We start from the raw sequence: 18,248 nt of genomic DNA, 5'->3' as shown, positions 1-18,248 counted from the left end.
GACAAAAAAAAACACCAGTGCACTCATGATGGAGGTCGGAGTAACATACAAAACTATAAGCACCATTGCCCCTGTGTGGGCACTAAATGTACTACAAAATTCAGCAGCAGTGAGTCAAAAGCCTAATGACACGATGGAGCATAGTTTTAGAAAACTGTTAGTAAAGTAAATTGTAGAAAGAGCTGAAAACGTTAGTACTGTTTTTTTCTCATCTGTGTGAACAGACTGAAGCATTAAATTCACTGCCATCCCTTGGGCATAAATTTGTGAAGCCACCTGGTGTGGGTTGGTCCCATTAGACAGGATGTCCAGCAGATCAGCTGAAGAGATGAAGTAAAATCTGGGAAAGGCCAGACGCTTGGTGTCCAGGTATTCTGCCAGAGCCTTTTCACACAGAGAAAGCCTGTAGAAATAGCACAGCACATGCAGAGTCAGTATGTGTGTGTGTGTTTGTGTGAGACGTATGGGGAAGAAACAGAGAACCGCTGATCTTGGCTGAACTTTCACCTGCTCTGGATGTCCTCCAGTTTACGAAACAGGCCTGGTTTGTTGGTGGCCTCCACTACGTTGGGCGTCTCGTGCATAGCGTTTGCCAGCTCTTTGAAATCGGCATCAATCCCCTCAAAGCGCCTGGAGTCCTGCAGAGGATTTCATGAGGGAGCCCGGCAGGCGTTGATTCCCACAAGAAAGAGGGAGAATCAGAGGTTTAATAGCAAACATCTGGGCTTAAGCACAGCCTGAACATCACGGGAGCAATTAAAAAGTTGTGTAATCTCAGCTCTTAAACTAAGTAAGGCTAATTAATGGATTCTTAATTAACAGCTATTACAATTATGCTGCCTAGGTTCATATGGCAACAACTGGGGCGCAGGTTGAGGCTTGCATGTATATAAGCTTGACACTGACGGATACCTGAAATATAGAACTGTATGAACTGTGTGTGTGTGTGTGTGTATGTGTGTGTGTGTGTGTGTGTGTGTGTGTGTGTGTGTGTGTGTGTGTGTGTGTATGTGTTTGGTGTGTAACCTCAGGCAGCTGCGAGCGAATGTCCTCAGAGCCAAGGAAGATGCTTTCCAGGTGACTCCAAGTCCGCTGAACCACAAACCAGATGGAGATGACGGAGTCGACCACAGATAGCTTGCTTTGCCATGAAGATACTTCATCCAGGAAGTGTGCGATATACTTGGATGACATAAGGTTCTGCAGCTGGACCTGGTTGTCTTCCAGCGTCTCAATCAGCTCCTCATTTGCACGGAGCAGAGGGAGCTTGGTCCTGTGGTGGGGCTCATACTGGAATTGCATACCTGCAATAAAGTCCATCAGTACATCATAAGCAGGTAAAAAAAACAATTAAAAATTACTGTTAGAAGTTAAAAATTCATGTTTCTGTACCTGTCCATGTGGAGTTGAGCTCAGACAGGACTTTCTCCATCCCCATCTCTTTAACAGCCTTGTCTACGATCCCTCTCACCTCGTCTTCAAAGCAGTGCAGGTTGAGCTGCAGCAGATCAGCCAGAGTGGTCTCCTGCTCACAGACAGCCATGTCACTGCTTATGTCACAATACCCAGAACTCAAATCTGGTGATATTAGAGTCATAGTAACAGTGAATACTAGCTAGTTTCAGAGTAACATGGACACACATATTTATCAAAAGCAGACATCCATTTTTTATGGATGTTTGTACAGTTACCCCTTATTTATAAGGGATAACTGTACAAACTCTGTCACCTACAAGTAGACATGTATGTTACCTGTAAGCAAAGGTTACTTAGTTACTCACAGACTATAATGTTGACCTCTTATCACCCACAGCCTTTTTTAGTCTCACTGACCACTAAAAATCACTTTAGACCTATTTAAAGGACTGCATCTAACTCACAGCCACAGCTCATTTAGAATCACAAATTAAATTAACATGCTTTTGGATCAGACACTGGAGTACCCGAAGGAAACACAGGGAAACCACAGTGAGAACATGGAAACTCCACACAGAAAGGCCCCATTTAAGGTTTAAAACAGGAAGCTCGTGCTGAGTGCCGAGCCTAGCCACTGTACAACAGAGCCACGGACCAGGAACTGAGCTGCCTGCAGTTCTTTTGTCAGCAGTACCTCAAGAATAGCTGCTAGAATTTTCTTTAAAAAAAGTGAAGAAAATGTTAGTTTTGCTTCGGTAGTATTAGTTGGCTTCTTGCTGCTCGTGCTGCTCATGGAGCATTATGTCATAGTTATGATAGGTTATTCTATCTAATATTGCAGGGTCTTTATCTTTCAATATAAAGGGTATTGAGGTGACTGTTGCTCTAAAATCATACTATACAATTGAATCTGGATTAATTTATTAAATAAGTAATAGTATGAAAAAACAAATGAGATGGCACATTTGGTCAGTTTTTAATATGTGACAGATGACACTGACAAATGTTTACGCAAAAAAAAAAGTGTTTCATTTAAAACAAGTGCAGGGATAAAAGCGCAGGCGCAGTGGTGATGCTGCTGATGCTACTTTGTCAGAATAGATTAGCAGCTGTAGACCAACTCTGATGGTAGTCGAGCAAATCCCTGCTGTAGCCAGCTGAATGTGTATGAGAGAGGATTTTGTCAGAGCCTTACAAAGCTAGCAAATCTATATATTAAAAAAGATCAAAGCAGATCAGTTAGCCTCTGTGATACATTTTTGTACAGACTTAAAAGCTGTAAAAACCTATCATCTTAACTTCTGCAGCACAAACTACAAGAGGAGCTGAAAAATGAATTTGCTTATGTGTGTAAGAACCCCCTTTTGAACCTCCATTAAAATATTACCACATTTGCTTGGACCTGAATAAAAAAAATACTGCAGCTAGTGTGGTAATAATGTTGAAATACTCTAAATGAAACTCCACAACATGTTGGGTTTTTTAAAAGTTAGAATAAGCTGTAAACCTGGTCCATGGTGAAGCGGACTCCAGTAGCGGCCATTAACTGATGCCAATGTCTGGATCGTATGGCTGGATTCTGGAGCTCTGCCACAGCCCGGAGGGAGGTGAGGAGGTTCCTCACCCTGCTCTCCAACCCTGTGAAGGCCTCCCACGCTCTAACCTGCCACACACAAGGCCACATATTTAGGACAGAGGAAAGCAGCTTTAAACAGCAGTTCAGGATTTATTCTGAGTTGTACTTTTTTTACTTTGAGCAAGACATTGAAATCCTTAAATGCCTGATTTCACTCCATTCTTTATTGCTGCTTTATATTCCTGTGGGCCTAATGTACAAATTTACATTAATATTATTATTATTTACTGTGTCCTTACAGTATTATGCTAAAGAAAACTATGGACATGGATACAACAGCACTGTAAGTATATATTCAATTGCTACGTACAACACATCTATATATTTCCTGTGGAGATCTTAAATTATCTGTAGGTGTGAATGTGAGGATGAATGTGTTGGCCAAGTTTATAATGTGTTACTGACTGATGATCGGTGCTAGGAGAACCGCAACTCCCGCTCTTTGTTAGCTGGGATAGGCTCCTGCCCCCCGCAACTGTTATTTGAATGACTGGTTAAGGAAAGAGATGAATGGATGAACACGGCATCTGCTGTGACATTACCACAGCCTGAGGATTTCTTACTACTGCATCTTCATATTAAAATCACCCACCAATCCAAAGTCCACTTTTAATAGGAAATAGTTACAAGAAATACAATGCAAGACGATAGAATGTCTGAGGCAGTCAGAACAAGACAATGCTATTGACTGGACCTGATACCACAGGTTATACCCAGGGGTAAGCTACACCAAGTCTGTATGGTTTACCGAAGACACATATCTGTAACTCAGTCACCTAATTCATCTCAAAGTTTCTCGCTTCGATCCTCAACATGTTGGTTGGCAGCTCTGAACACCACATCCAGAACACCTTGGATTTTGTTTTTGAAAAGTGAGAGTATGATGTTCAACTTGTGCTCCAGTCACTGAGGTTTGTAAGAGATTACAGGATGACCTCAGCCTCAGCAACGGGATCACTCTCAGCACCGACCAATGTGTCTGCTCTTGGATCTGTGTCGTCATTCCACATATTTCACATACAACGGTCAGTTTGACCCATTGTGGCCAACTTATACATGGAAGAACTGGAAAAGAGGGCTCTGTTATCCTACCCTGGAACATCACCAAGTCATTGGTTCAAGCATGTGGATTACACCCGGTGAAAATCAAATCTCAGGACATACCACGCTGGTTTGAGCAGGGAGTCAGAGCGATATGTTAGATGAAGAGCTGAACTTGTCAGTAAGGTCACCAAATGTTTCACTGCTGTTTGCAGCATCATGCTGTGTGAGGTGGAAAATTTGATCACAGTTGAGCACTGAAAAAATTCTGTTTATTAAATACAAGGCTTAAATTTCAGAGATTTTTATGCAAGTATGTGAAGTATGCAAAGATTGTTTCCAATTCAGCATCAGTAAAATTCCCATATTGGATGTTTGAAAAAGAGATTTTGTGGATCATAAGTATTTTGACTTTTAATAGTCACGTCTCTCCTCTCACCTCTTTATCCAAAATGCGAATCTCTTTGGAAAAACGTTTACATTCCAGTTCCATGTCCTCCACGTTGATCTCTCTCCAGGAAGTTGTCCTCCATGCTGTCATGGTGGATTCCACCATGGTGATCATGTCCCACAGCTCCTTCAAGAGAACCACCTCATGCCTTGAGAATGAAACAGAGCACAAAGTTGATTAATCTAACATGAAACAGCTCAGATACTGAATGCAAGAGAGCATCTCTGTTAAGATAAGATAAGATAAGATAAGATAACCTTTATTAGTCCCACACGTGGGAAATTTGTTTTGTCACAGCAGGAAGTGGACAGTGCAAAAGTTATGAGGCAAAAATTAGAATACAATAAGAATAAATACAGTACACAACTGTACAGAATAGAATAAAATACTATATACAGTAGAATAAAATAAAATAAATATACAATAAGATAAAAATAGAATACAAATACAAATACTATATACAACTGAGTAAAAAATACAACGATGACAGAAAGGATTATTGCACTTAGTATTATTGCATATGTATGGATGTGTGTGCTTGATCAGTTAAAGTCTTTATTATGGAGTCTGACAGCAGTGGGGAGGAAAGACCTGCGAAATCTCTCCGTCCCACACCGTGGGTGCCGCAGTCTCCCACTGAAGGAGCTGCTCAGTGCTGTCACAGTCTGCTGCATGGGGTGGGAGATGTTGTCCAACAGGGATGACAGCTTAGCCGCCGTTCTCCTGTCACTCACCACCTCCACTGGGTCCAGAGGGCATCCTAGAACAGAGCTGGCCCTTCGGATCACCCTGTTCAGTCTCTTCCTGTCCCCAGCAGAGATGCTGCCGCCCCAGCAGACCACGCCATAAAAGATAGCAGAAGCCACAACAGAGTCATAGAAGGTCTTCAGGAGTGGGCCCTCCACTCCAAACGACCTGAGTCTCCGCAGCAGGTACAGCCTGCTCTGCCCTTTCCTGTAGAGGGCGTCTGAGTTATGAGTCCAGTCCAGTCTATTGTTCAGATGAACACCAAGGTACCTGTAGCTGTCCACAGCCTCTATGTCCATACCTTGGATGTTCAGTGGTTGCAGTGGAGAATGCTTGTGCCTGCGGAAGTCTACCACCAGTTCCTTGGTTTTACTGGCGTTGATCTGGAGGTAGTTCAGCTGGCACCAGTCCACAAAGTCTTGGGTCAGTCCTCTGTACTCCTTGTCGTCCCCATCAGTGATGAGGCCGACTATTGCAGAGTCATCAGAGAACTTCTGCAGGAAGCACTGGGTGGAATTGTGGGAGAAGTCTGCAGTGTAGATGGTGAAGAGGAACGGAGCCAGAACCGTTCCCTGTGGGGCCCCCGTACTGCAGACGACCCTGTCCGACACACAGCCCTGAGTCCTCACATACTGTGGTCGGTCGGTGAGGTAGTCCAGGATCCAGGTAGTGAGGTGATGGTCCACTCCAGAGTTCACCAGCTTGTCCTTTAGAACCGTGGGAAGAATGGTGTTGAAGGCACTGGAGAAATCAAAGAACATGATTCTCACAGTGCTCCCAGCGGTCTCCAGGTGAGCGAGGGAACGATGTAGGAGGTGAATGACGGCATCATCCGCTCCAATGCCAGGCTGGTAGGCAAACTGAAGTGGGTCCAGTGATGAGCTTATTAGGCGCCGAAGCTGAGCCAGGACCAACCGCTCCAGGGTCTTCATCAGGTGGGATGTCAGAGCCACCGGCCTGTAGCTGTTGAGGTCCTTGGGGCGTGAAGTCTTTGGCACTGGTACAACACAGGAGGTTTTCCAGAGCTGTGGGACTCTTCCCAACCTCAGGCTCAGGTTGAAGAGGTGCTCCATCACCCCACACAGTTGGTCCGCACAGGACCTGACGACCCTCGAGCTGATGCCATCTGGACCCGCTGCCTTCTTGCCGTTAATCCTCCTCAGTTCCCTCCTAACCTGGGTGGTTGAGAGAGACAGGCTGGAGCCTGTCTTAACGACTTAAATTAACGACTCTAAATTCGTTTTAAATGTATCAGTGTCTTGTGATGTTTGTTTATTTTTTTCTTATTCCATCGTTGGGCTTTACCTGCATTGTCGGAGCTGTCTGTACTCTGACACAGTGACCTCAAACAGGCTGGCAGACTCCACCAGAGAGGCCATAATTGCCTCCCGTTCCTGGATCTGCCGGTGGAATGCATCCAACATCTGGTAGGGGCTTTCACTTTCAAACCTGGACAAATGCATGAACGCACACAGGCACCCATCAAAACACACACACACACACATTTGCACAAACTCAGTATAAATCACGCCGTGTTTAGGTAATGAAAGGCTCCGGTTTTCGCCAAACTCATCTTATACCCTCTGCAGGATAACCAGAGGAGAGTCCCAGTGCTGTGACAGTTAACAATGACTTCCATGACATTAATGGGAAAATAATCACCAGGTTATTAAGAGACCAATTACACACATAAGTAATCTGACAATTATACATTATGACGAAGCATCTCCACCTATGAATTAATTATCATTATGTTAGGATTCAATTAGCCTTGTCGGATGTGAGAGCCTCGAGATAACGTTTCTCTATTATCTAGTCAGAAGGTTAGGAAGGTGACATTCTTAAACATTCAAAGGTCCTCCCTCAACTTCATCACCAAAGGAAAGTTAAACAGGAAATGTTCTGGAAAACTCTAATGAGATGGCACATTATACTTCAACATCCCCTTATTTAGCACTAGCAGAAGCAGACAATAGAGTAATAATTGGAAGAAATAAGCTCATCTGTCATCTTTGTGCCTTCAGTTACATTAGATTCTACATAAAATAAATAGTAGTGCACAACAGTATTTTAAGAGAATATCCACTTTTTTCTCATAAATAAATAAATCTGGGAAATTGTAACAACTGTAACTTGGGTTAATGCGTGAACACAAATCCTTTTCAGTATCTAACTAGCATTAGCTTGTTAGCAGGCCGCAATTAGCTGTTAAACTACCATTAGCTTGTCAGCTGACTCAACTAAGAGAACTCAGCTACTATCATGACTGAGACATGATGAGTTTCACCCCTATCCAACAGCTATAGCTATGGCTATCAGCCCTGCCAAAAGGTCAGAACCGAAGGCCAACTCTAATTCTGCATTGCAAGGTCTGCAAACAGACTTCTGCTAATCACTTGCACATTTGCTGGCAAAGTGGCACTAAAACAGACACTCAAACACTCCCACAATACGCTCAGCAAGCCAAAGCAGAAAACCAGTTTGGCAAACATTCCTTTGCAGCAGCTGCCATAAGGAACCAGGAACATCAATCTCTGGTGTTAAGTTTTACAAGGGGGGCATCTCTGGTCCCAAGGAAGGCTCAAAAGGTCTGTCATGAACACACATGCTCTATCATAGACAAACATGGTGTTTTTGGAGCTTTAGTCACCCAATGCAACTCCAGTAGTCAAACATTTTGTCCAAAGAACCAGAGATTACAAGTAACCCAGAGTGTTACATTGTCCTTTTAATGTAACTTTAATGTATCTTTAGCAATATAAATATGAACACATTGACAATAATGGCAGGATAATATATAATAAATGTAATTGTAATATTAAAATTTCAGCAAAGTTGTTATGGTAAATGGCCTGTATTTATATAGCGCTTTACTAGTCCCTAAGGACCCCAAAGCGCTTTACATATCCAGTCATCCACCCATTCACGCACACATTCAAACACTGGTGATGGCAAGCTACATTGTAGCCACAGCCACCCTGGGGCGCACTGACAGAGGCGAGGCTGCCGAACACTGGCGCCACCGGGCCCTCTGACCACCACCAGTAGGCAACGGGTGAAGTGTCTTGCCCAAGGACACAACGACCGAGACTGTCCAAGTATCTTTTGTTTGTTTTTTAACCGATAGAGGAGATTCACAGCCGCTGCAGCGAGACAACTGAACTGACCCCAGATCCAATGGGATTCTGGATACTTTATTTGAGCTAGACTGTATTCCTGTAATACTACCCTTGATCCTATAGGGGCTTGTGTTAAAAAACTCAAGCATGGCAAAGAAAATCTGAAAGGGATGAGGAACCCAGGTTTGAAAAAACAACACTGTAACTGCAGGATTGTGTACTACTTTTCTCTCTGTATTCAACCTCCAGAAAGATATCTATGTTCAGGAAAATTATGGTGTTGCTTGCATACAGAAAAATGTCCAAGCTCTAGCGTACATAAAATTGTAACACTTTGTTTGCTGCTAAAGCAAGCTACATCAGAATACAAATATAATTTCAAAGTTTTTTGGTTTTGTTTTGTTTTTTGTGAAATTGCTAAGCTCAATCTTTCTCTTTCAAGTAAGTTTTAAGCATGCGAAACACTTTGACATTTCTTCATGTGTGATTAGACACATTATTTCTGATCACCATGTTATACACAGCAGAGATTTTCTACCTGAAGAGCTTGCTTTTGCGAAAGTGCTCCCTGAATGTGTGTTGCTCAACATCAAAAGCAGCACACTTTCGACGAAGACCGGACACCTCGACAGCCTGCAGTGGTGCCACCTGCTGCTTGACCAACACTGCCTGCTTTTTCACATTGTCCCACTTGTCTGGCAGCTCCTGCAGACAGACAGACAGATGCAGAGATAGATACAGAGAGGGGGAGAAAAGCGAGGAGGGCAGGATTGACAGATGATGGATTGCCAGGAGGAAGTGCATGAAACAGAGATTTAAAAAAGCAAAGAAAAAGGAAGAAAAATTGCTCTGTCTCAGTTGGAAGAAACAGACTAAACAATCTGGGCTTGAAAATAATAGGAGATGACTGAACATCGCTCCTTACCTCTAACTGTTTGTAAACCACATCGGGCAGCTCCTGCTCATACTCCTTCAGAAGAGCGATGGTTTGCTGCAGAGGCTCAAACATGGTGTCTGTAGTATTTTGTCTTTCCTTAACAGCCAGCAGGTTACCCATGACCTCCACCAGGCCATCGTAATCACCCTCCTCCACCTGCTGGCTCAACCCAGCCTGAACCACTGTGATAAACTTCTCCAAGTCTAACAGACTGGAGACAGGACAGGGGAACAGGATTTTAATGAGCCACCAGTTTCAAACATCAGCATTTCTATTTTAGTTTACACTAATATCTATCTTATCTTGAGCCATAAGCTAGTAAAACAAGTCCTGTAATATTAGCCTGTCTACCTGGATTGGACACTGTTGTATTTTATCATATTTATTGAAAATGCTCATTTGGGAGCACGGTGGCGCTGTTGTTTGCGCTGTTGCCTCACAGTAAGAAGGTCCTGGGTTCGACTTCACCACATGGGGCCTAGTTTTGAGGAGTTTTCATGTTCTCCTTGTGTTTGTGTGGGTTCTCTCCGGGTACTCCAGCTTCCACCCACAGTCCAGACATACAGTTAGTGGCACTGGCTATCTGTCTGTCTGTGTTAGCCATGTGACACACCAGTGACCTGTGCAGGGTGTGCCCTGCCTCTCACCCTACGGTAGCTGGGATAGGCTCCAGGCTTCCCCTGGAAGAGAATGGATGGAAGCTAAAATTGTAACTTTTTTCTTTGTTTGGGTGCCATACCTGTTGGTAACAAGGTCAACGAGGTGCTGTTTGAACATGTAGCTCCACTTTTTGATTATGTTGAGCAAGGCACTCTTCATGCTACGGCCATCCACCCTCATCCACCTGTGGAACACATGCACCGGCTCCAGAGCCTGCACCTCTTCATATATCTTCTCATAACTACAGGACAAAGACAAACCGATGGCAGTTTAGCAAAAACAAGCTATTACGTTTATGCTCAACTGAAAACAAAACCTTAATCCAAATTTTAGATGAATTGCTTTAAGATATGACTTAAAAATTAGGGGTGCAACGATATTCGTATCGATATTGAACCGTTCGATACAGTGCTTTCGGTTCGGTACGCATATGTATCGAACAATACAACATTTGTAATTTATTTTATCAATTTTCCTTCTGACGATGCTGTCTGTGTTGAGCGCTCAGTGAATCTGTGTTCGACTACTCCGCCTAGGCTGCACTGTCGAGCGCAGATCCACTGAGCGCTCAACACAGACAGCATAGTCAGAAGGAAGAGAGCAGGGCAAGCTAGCGAGACAGAAGTTAAGCTCTACTTGCAACAGGCAAATTGAACCTCATTCAGATCTGGCGTTTGGAATTATTTTGGTTTTCATGTGACGTATGACCCTGAAGGTAAGCGAGTCATGGACTAAAGTAAAACAGTATGTTGGATGTGCCATGCAATGCTCAATTACATTGGTGTGAACTAGTGTGTTAGCGCAGTTAGCTCGTTAACGTGTTTGCCGTCTAGCCCCATGCACGGGGCGATCGGCGGTAGCTCGTTAACGGAGATTTGCCGTGTTGTGGCGTTAAGGTCATTTCAACGAGATTAACCTGAAAGCACTAGTGGGAACACAACGAATATGACTGCACATTTACGCTGACATCATCCTAGTGCAAAGACAAAAACAACAAGCATGCATGCTACTAACTTTAGCCGAGTCATTTAGACAGCTGTTAGCACATGATTCTCCTTATGCTGCTGAGAATATAGCCCAGAAGAAGCGGATAGTATAGCTTTTATTTTGGAAAGAGCCATTTCTCTGTAATAAACTCTCTTTTCCAAAGATGAGTGATTCCTCAATCAGATACAGGGCTTGCAATATCGCTAGCCCGACGTCCCGGAGCTAGCGATTTTTTCAGTCGGGCTACCAAAATCTATCTCTTCCCTGCCCGTCGGGCTATTGTAGGAAAAATATATGTCAATGCTTTTGCATTCTTTCAGAAATGTAGCTGGGTAATTATGTCATTGGCATCGGTGAGCCACTGTCAATATGTGACATATTGAAGTCGCGTTTGAATTTGCGCTTGTTTTTTTGCTTTCACTTTGCAATCGTGCGAACTGTGTATAGAGAGCGACAGCACTGATCTGTGAGTGATGATAATTTGTGCACCAATTCCTCTGACATCGTCTTATTAATCGTTAGCTTACTATGCAAACATGACAAGTGAAATCTCCCGCAGCAAGCTTAAACATGTGAGAGGTTGATCGCGCAGAGAATCGCTGAGCTTATGTGAGTGAGCGTGTAAAAGCATTTCAGTTCTGCTGAGCCAAATAAGACAGGTCAGGGTGAAGAAGTGACAGCCAAAGAAAAGCTTACCACAAAACGGAGAAGTTATGACAAATCAGACTATAAGGCAAAAAGAAAGTGCAGCTTTATGGTTTCATGGACAAAAGAATTTCTGTGGCTGCAATATGATGAGCTAAATAACCAGGGCTGCACATAAGCGGTCCGCAGGTGCGCATTCGCTGTCAAAATAAAAAACACGCACAAGGGTTAGGGTTAAATTTAAAAACCGTACTTTTGAGTTAAAATATATATTTATAATTTTAATAAATGACAAATTAAAAATGCATGAACATTTTTTTGTATCGAAAAAATATCGAACCGTGACACCAAAGTATCGAACCGAACCGAACCGTGAATTTTGTGTATAGTTGCACCCCTATTAAAAATGTCCTCAGATGAAAATTTTATGTACACCACATTCCTCTTGAGTAATGCCTACCTGTTAACCTGCTCTCTAAAGTTTCCCAGACTTGGTGGACTCTCAGAGACACTATTGTCAGGATAAATCTCCATCTCCTGGTTGGTGAGAATCTGGCCGTACAAAAGGAACTGACGCATGAACTCCTTCCTGTCTTCCACATACAGGTAGCTGTAACGCTCCAGAGAGTTGCGAAACTCGCAGCACGTTGCCATGGCCGCCTGGATCCGCTCCATGATGAGATTACGCATGTCTGCCAGGTCAGCCATGTCCTCCATGTCAGTCTGAGTGAAAAATGTCCAGATTAAATCTTAATGTGACCAGCTACATGTGTTGGAGTTGCATGAAACTAGTTGTACCTGGTAGTTTGGAAAGGGGCTATGCTGGGCGAGGCGCGGCACCAGTGAAGAAATTCCAAACACATCATTGATGAGGCCTTCCACCAGCTCAAACAAACTTTCTCTAGTCCCAACCTCCAGAGAGGGAGTGAACACCATGTCAGGAACCCTCAGATCCAGCTGAGCCTCAAACAGGGGAGCAATGACAGCTCTTTGGTCTGAAGTGAAAGGAAATGCAACACACATTTTATGATTTGAATAAGTGCTAAGATGCTACTATAAGGCTCTTTAGTCTTGTGAGCACCGTTTTATAGCTCTACCTGGTGCAGAACACTGCCACTTGAGATGTTATTATAAAAGCTCCGTGTTGATCCATTTATTGGCTCCTTGTAAGGTTTTTACAGATACATTTTACACTTCCCCTGTTTGGAATTATTCCAAAACATATCACACACTTCATGACTCTGTATGTGGTTGTGCCTCCTAGCAAATTGGGCTCTCGTGGATTTTTCAGGCTGTTTTTTTCTTGCCGTTTGAGTTAATAAATACTCAATCTTTGAAAATCAGAGTTGGCCCAATCTTTTAAATCAAATAATATAACATTAACATTATCCTTTATATGAATACTTTTACATTTTTATGGCCTCTAAGTTTATAATCCAGTTGGATGTTTTTACTTTTTATTTGAATTGCTTTTGATTTATTGTTTGTGTTTTGCACTTTGTATGTTTGTGTTTCAGTTTATTATGGAATTATAAAAGAGACTGCACTGTGAACATTACCTACCATATAAAACTTCCTCCAAGGTTTAAATGTGACTTCTGTTCTTTGGTCAAATAAAAAACTGAAACCTAAATGAGAGTTAACCTAACTGGCTTATTTCTTATTACTATTTATTCAAGCTTAGGTTTTAAATAAGTTTACTGTATATTAATGGAAGAACCGAACACTTGACCATCACAGTATAACACATCCATGAATGCTTATGCAAGAAGGATTGGTGTGTCTCCCAGCACAGTCTCAACAGTGTGGAGAAGATCTCAGAACATGGGCATCAACCTAGCAGCAGTGCCAGCATGTGCTTCCTTGTGCAAGGATGAACAGGAGGCGCACTGGCAGAGCCTTACAGAACGTATAACGGGCTCCTCATTTGCACGTTTCAGACCAAAGTGTCAGAAACTGAGTCCATGATGTTGGCGTGAAGGCTCAACATCCCAACGTGTGACCTGGTATTCACCAGATAACAGGAGTACTGAACTCTTCACAGATGATGTTGCGCGCCACATAACATTTGCCACAACCTCTATACACATCTGTCACGTGTGCTTTGTGTACAACTATTCCTTAAGTCTACTGGTTCTAAGCAGTAAACCTATATAATCATTCAAAATGTTTCGACAGTCAAAGAGCTTTGATATTTTGAAATATGCCTGCCAGCCTTTTTTGCTACTTATCCATGTCCAGGTCACAAGGGTAGCAGCCTAAGCACAGACTCTATTACGCAGCTCTATTCAGAGTCCTTCATGCTATCGCTAAGGGCCACCGGCTTCGAGGAAGCTCATTTCTGATGCTTGTATCCGTGACCTCATTCTTTCAGTAGTAACTACTCAGAACTGATTCCAGTTTTAAGACTGGATCCAGAATGAAATGTTTAGATGTATTTAGTGTTGTGTGGTATTTTTCAGATTATAAGTCTCAGAAATCCAGAACAATAATAATACAATAACTCGTTCAAATGTTGTTGTTAAGCAACATTTGGCGGTTACATGGACATACTCAATAAACACATGCACCGTCTTCTCGTCTGCTAAACAAACCGTCAGAGTTAGACTAAGGGCATTCAACATATATTATAATATCATTTTAGTTTTGTGGTTTAGCTTTTTTCTAAAGTTCAGTTTATTTGTAATTAATTACAATATAATGAAAACAGAAAATCAGAATCAACAACTACCATTCGCTCCTGATACATGTTGATGTTCATATTTAAGTGAATGAGATTTGACACTGGGTTCTTATTAGCGTTCTAATTCAGTGCTTAATTTTAAAAGGACCTAATCAAGTTGAAAGGACTGAGCCTGCTCAACTGCCCCCTCATCACTGATATTTCCATGTGAATTTGTCACTATAAGCTTTTCATTTGATCAGCTTATGATGTAAAAATTGGGATTAGCGGTGCTTTAAAACTCTCGCTCTGCTTTTCCTTTTATTTTAATGGACACTTGTGGTTCTTACATTAAACAAGACACTGCATTAAGGAAAGAACAGCTAAATTCCAGAGCTTTTAGATGCTGGACCTACTGTTATCGTAGCTACCCCTGGGTCACATCATTTATTAAAGAGTTTAAGAGTTTTTGAAGCCAAACAAGGAGAGGGAAAGGAAAAGACGAAGAAGCGGAACAAGGAGTAGAAGGTTTGGTCACAGTAGCATTCTGGCAGCAATCCATCACATATTGAACCACATCCCAGTCCATCTAAACTGGCTGACAAAACTCATGCCAGCTAACAAGTCCAGAATTATTTTATGTCCACAGCCAATAGAGGCGGACACCCAATTGACATCAAAAACCCCGAGGACGTGTTGCTAAGAAGCTGTCCAATTCAGTGCTGGCTGAAGGGTGCTGTTGGATCAGAGTACTGAGAAGTGCTGCATTTTTTTCATATTAATTTCAGGATTGCCAGCAACATTCTGGCTTTGAGACAGCAAGTAGTAACACCATCAACATGACTGAGGCACAACAAACAGTAAATAAGTACTTATTTTATGTTTTCTTCCTTATTTAGAGTATTATTAATTCATGAAAATCATACCAGTGTTATCGAGGAAAAACCTGAGAGAGCACTCAATGCTGTTGAAGAAGCCATCTATGATCGTGTCATCAATGTACTCCACATAGGCCTTCCACTCCTCAGAGGACGGCTCAGCCTTTAACAGCGCCCGATTGCACTAAGAGACATAACAGAGTGTGACACTCATAATGAATCACCATCTTTACTGCATTTGAAAAGTCCTGCAGAAATGAAGTTCAAATCCTAAATTGCTGACTCCATTATAACTGCTTAAAATGATGAAATGTGAGTGAAACTTAAAGCCCATCTGACATTTCACATAACAATGAGCAAAGCACCTTAACTAGGAAGTGGATTTTTTCCCCGGAAGACCGAATCAGACTGTAAAATCTGTCGAGCCTCTCAGTCCTGTCCTCCAAACTGAGCAGAGCGTCTTTTTTCCCCTCCTTCCTGTCAAATATGGGGGTGGACCAGGACCTCATGCAGCTCAGAATCTCCTCTACGTTGTCTTTGGCCCTCTGGAGCCGACTTTCCAGGTCACACACCAGGTCTCGCGCCTCCTGGATATACTCCCAAACACCTGAAAGAGGTTAAAAGGTCAAATAGGTTAAAAAAAAATGTTTCAATATCATTCTTTGATGTTTTGAAATAAATTTCAAAACATCAAAAAATTAGCTGATTCCAGGATGTAGAGATACAACACAGGGATATGCAAAAAAGAAATTAAGCATCTGGGATTTTTTTCTATTTTTAAGATATTTTTAACCATGAGCTACTACATGAGATACTCACATAAGAATTAATACCAACAAAATTACCAGTAGATTAGAGAGTCGTCTGCAACAGTAACAGATCGGCACACAGCCCTTCCAAGCACATGAGAATTTTGAGATTTCACTAAAGCTCCAGTTTCAACAGCTTTTCAGCATTAAACTGGTTGGTGCTGTTTAATTAGCAGCAATTACCTGACAGCTGCATGAACCACATTTACATTATCATTAAGGTAGCAGTAATAATAAGCAGTGGGCTTCTCTACTTACATTGCTTCCTCCACAGCCCACATCTAGATATGCAGCAGAAAACTGATGGACAGGTGGATGGATGGATAAATCAAACCTAAAGTTGAGGCTGTATTAAAATATCTGCACTAAGGCACAGGTATAATCAGCATATGATTTTCCCTGCTGATTGACAGGGAGCTCCCAGCTGTGGGTGTCTTAAAAAGGTTTGACAGAATCTAAGCTCCAAACCACACTATCATATTTTGCCAATATTTAACAAAATACACATTCAGTGTCTGTAAAAGTCTGTAAATATACTGAAAATGAAAACTGAAGTTCAAAGGTTGTATGATTTTTATGATCCTTTCATATAAATGTGGTTCATCCTTTGGTTGAACACAGATACAAAAGGTTTTCTTACAAACATGACTTTGTCCAGCTAAAACAATACAGAGTGTTTGATATAAAGAAAAACTTACTGATGCCCCCCAAAGAGATTTTAGCTAGCTCCAAAAGAGAAAGTCTTCTTTCTAATGTCATAATGAGACTATTTTCTAATATTAACTATTTTTTTAAACTTGGAATTGCCTTACTAAAGTGCAAAATACATCTTGTTTATTCAAACTTCTGTCATAACTGTCTCATTGTCTTTACTGTATGCAGTGATCAGGCTTAGTACAACTACTCCTAATACTGCTCTGAGCCAAAGAAAATGTACAAGGATACAGAAGGAATTGTGGGCCACCACAGACAGTTACGGGTTCATATATTACCTGCTTTCACTAAAGTCTAATCTAAGAAGTACTGCACACAGCTGTCCATACTCAGCTCACGACTGAATCTCATGACTTACTACACCACACCGTTGTGATTGCATTTTGTGATTTTGTGATTGTATACAGTTCTTCGATACCTTTTTCATCTAACAATCAGCCCCAAATGTATTCTGTGGCTTGATACAACAAGCCCTAGCATGCAGTCGGAGTCATAAATAACTAACTTCAAGACACAAGAATAAGAAGTCGTGCAACAGATGACATGGTCTAAACAGCTACATGAATAGAGACAAGACAGTGAGTTCTGTAAAATACTTACACCATCCCACCTGCCAAGTACCTTAAAAACTAAGGAACTGGTGCTGCTGTAAAGGCAATTTGTGCTCACAACAATTACAGTTAAATTTAAATATTTTTCTCTTCGCAGTGGGTTAACTTAATTGAAAAACAAATCTCACTGCATGAGGTTTGAAAGTATCCTTCCTTTAATTTCAGATCCTAAGGCCTTTGGTAAGTACTGTATGTATACTCATTTTCTTTTTTAATTGATTTTTGTAGTTGCACTTCTGAATTAAGTATTACCTGAATGAAACTAGAGGCTCATTTTTAAGCTGACTTCTGCATTTAAAATAAAAACTAATAAGGGTAACTAACTAACTTCAGCATTTCGTAGTTTTCTCTTTGTGGCTCTGTGGTTGCAAGAACATTTTAATGAGATTTTTAAAAACTCCACAACCTCTGCATGGCACAAAAGTGCATTTGACCTGTAAATAAATGCAGAAAAAGGCTTAACTTTTAACAAAAGTAGCCCTTCCTGCTTTTCAGGACATACAGTGTAAGGTGATATATCATCACATTCTTTAACTGTACGTCCCAAAGAATATGATTAAAAAAAGGTGCTGCTGTAAAATAATGAATTCACTTCGTGTCACCAACCATTTAATGACTGTCTTTCTTATCAGAGTTTGACCTGTTAGGTCTGGTATAATTAAGCAAGTCTGACAAATCTGTATGATTAATTTATCTTATTCAGTTTATATACATGTATTCAGGGAGCTAAAAGGAAGCCATTCGCTTAGACAGAGGAAATCTCATGTGCACGCTCTGTGCCCTCAAAATGCAGAAGCCAAAAGAAGCTCATGAAAGTTTCATAAGAACGAACAGGGAGTCACATTTATAGTATCCTGGTTGTCAAAAATACTGCTATATTTCCTGAGAACTTACTGGCTTTTACCAGAATTATCAGTCAGGGAGAAACAATCACT

The 18,248-nt window shown here is 41.7% G+C and overlaps 1 protein-coding gene across 1 annotated transcript in view; it reads right to left on the bottom strand.

Moving 5' to 3' along the window:
• Window positions 1-18,248, bottom strand: part of dnah9 (dynein, axonemal, heavy chain 9) — a 170,190-nt gene that overhangs the window by 130,601 nt on the left and 21,341 nt on the right. The window contains exons 16-29 of the mRNA XM_040036646.1: window positions 15,545-15,786; window positions 15,228-15,363; window positions 12,438-12,634; window positions 12,100-12,362; window positions 10,087-10,248; window positions 9,336-9,558; window positions 8,949-9,115; window positions 6,597-6,740; window positions 4,533-4,692; window positions 2,924-3,079; window positions 1,393-1,525; window positions 1,027-1,304; window positions 508-638; window positions 277-403 (exon numbers count right to left, since the gene is read on the bottom strand). Coding sequence (XP_039892580.1) covers window positions 277-403; window positions 508-638; window positions 1,027-1,304; window positions 1,393-1,525; window positions 2,924-3,079; window positions 4,533-4,692; window positions 6,597-6,740; window positions 8,949-9,115; window positions 9,336-9,558; window positions 10,087-10,248; window positions 12,100-12,362; window positions 12,438-12,634; window positions 15,228-15,363; window positions 15,545-15,786 — 2,519 coding nt within the window. The remainder of the gene's footprint in view (window positions 1-276; window positions 404-507; window positions 639-1,026; window positions 1,305-1,392; window positions 1,526-2,923; window positions 3,080-4,532; window positions 4,693-6,596; window positions 6,741-8,948; window positions 9,116-9,335; window positions 9,559-10,086; window positions 10,249-12,099; window positions 12,363-12,437; window positions 12,635-15,227; window positions 15,364-15,544; window positions 15,787-18,248) is intronic.

This window comes from Simochromis diagramma, unplaced genomic scaffold (genome assembly GCF_900408965.1).
Source record: "Simochromis diagramma unplaced genomic scaffold, fSimDia1.1 OVJJ01000371.1, whole genome shotgun sequence".
NCBI classification, from domain to species: Eukaryota; Metazoa; Chordata; class Actinopteri; order Cichliformes; family Cichlidae; genus Simochromis; species Simochromis diagramma.
The sequence above is the reverse complement of the archived record's forward strand: the minus strand, read 5'-3'. Positions and strand labels throughout refer to the sequence as shown.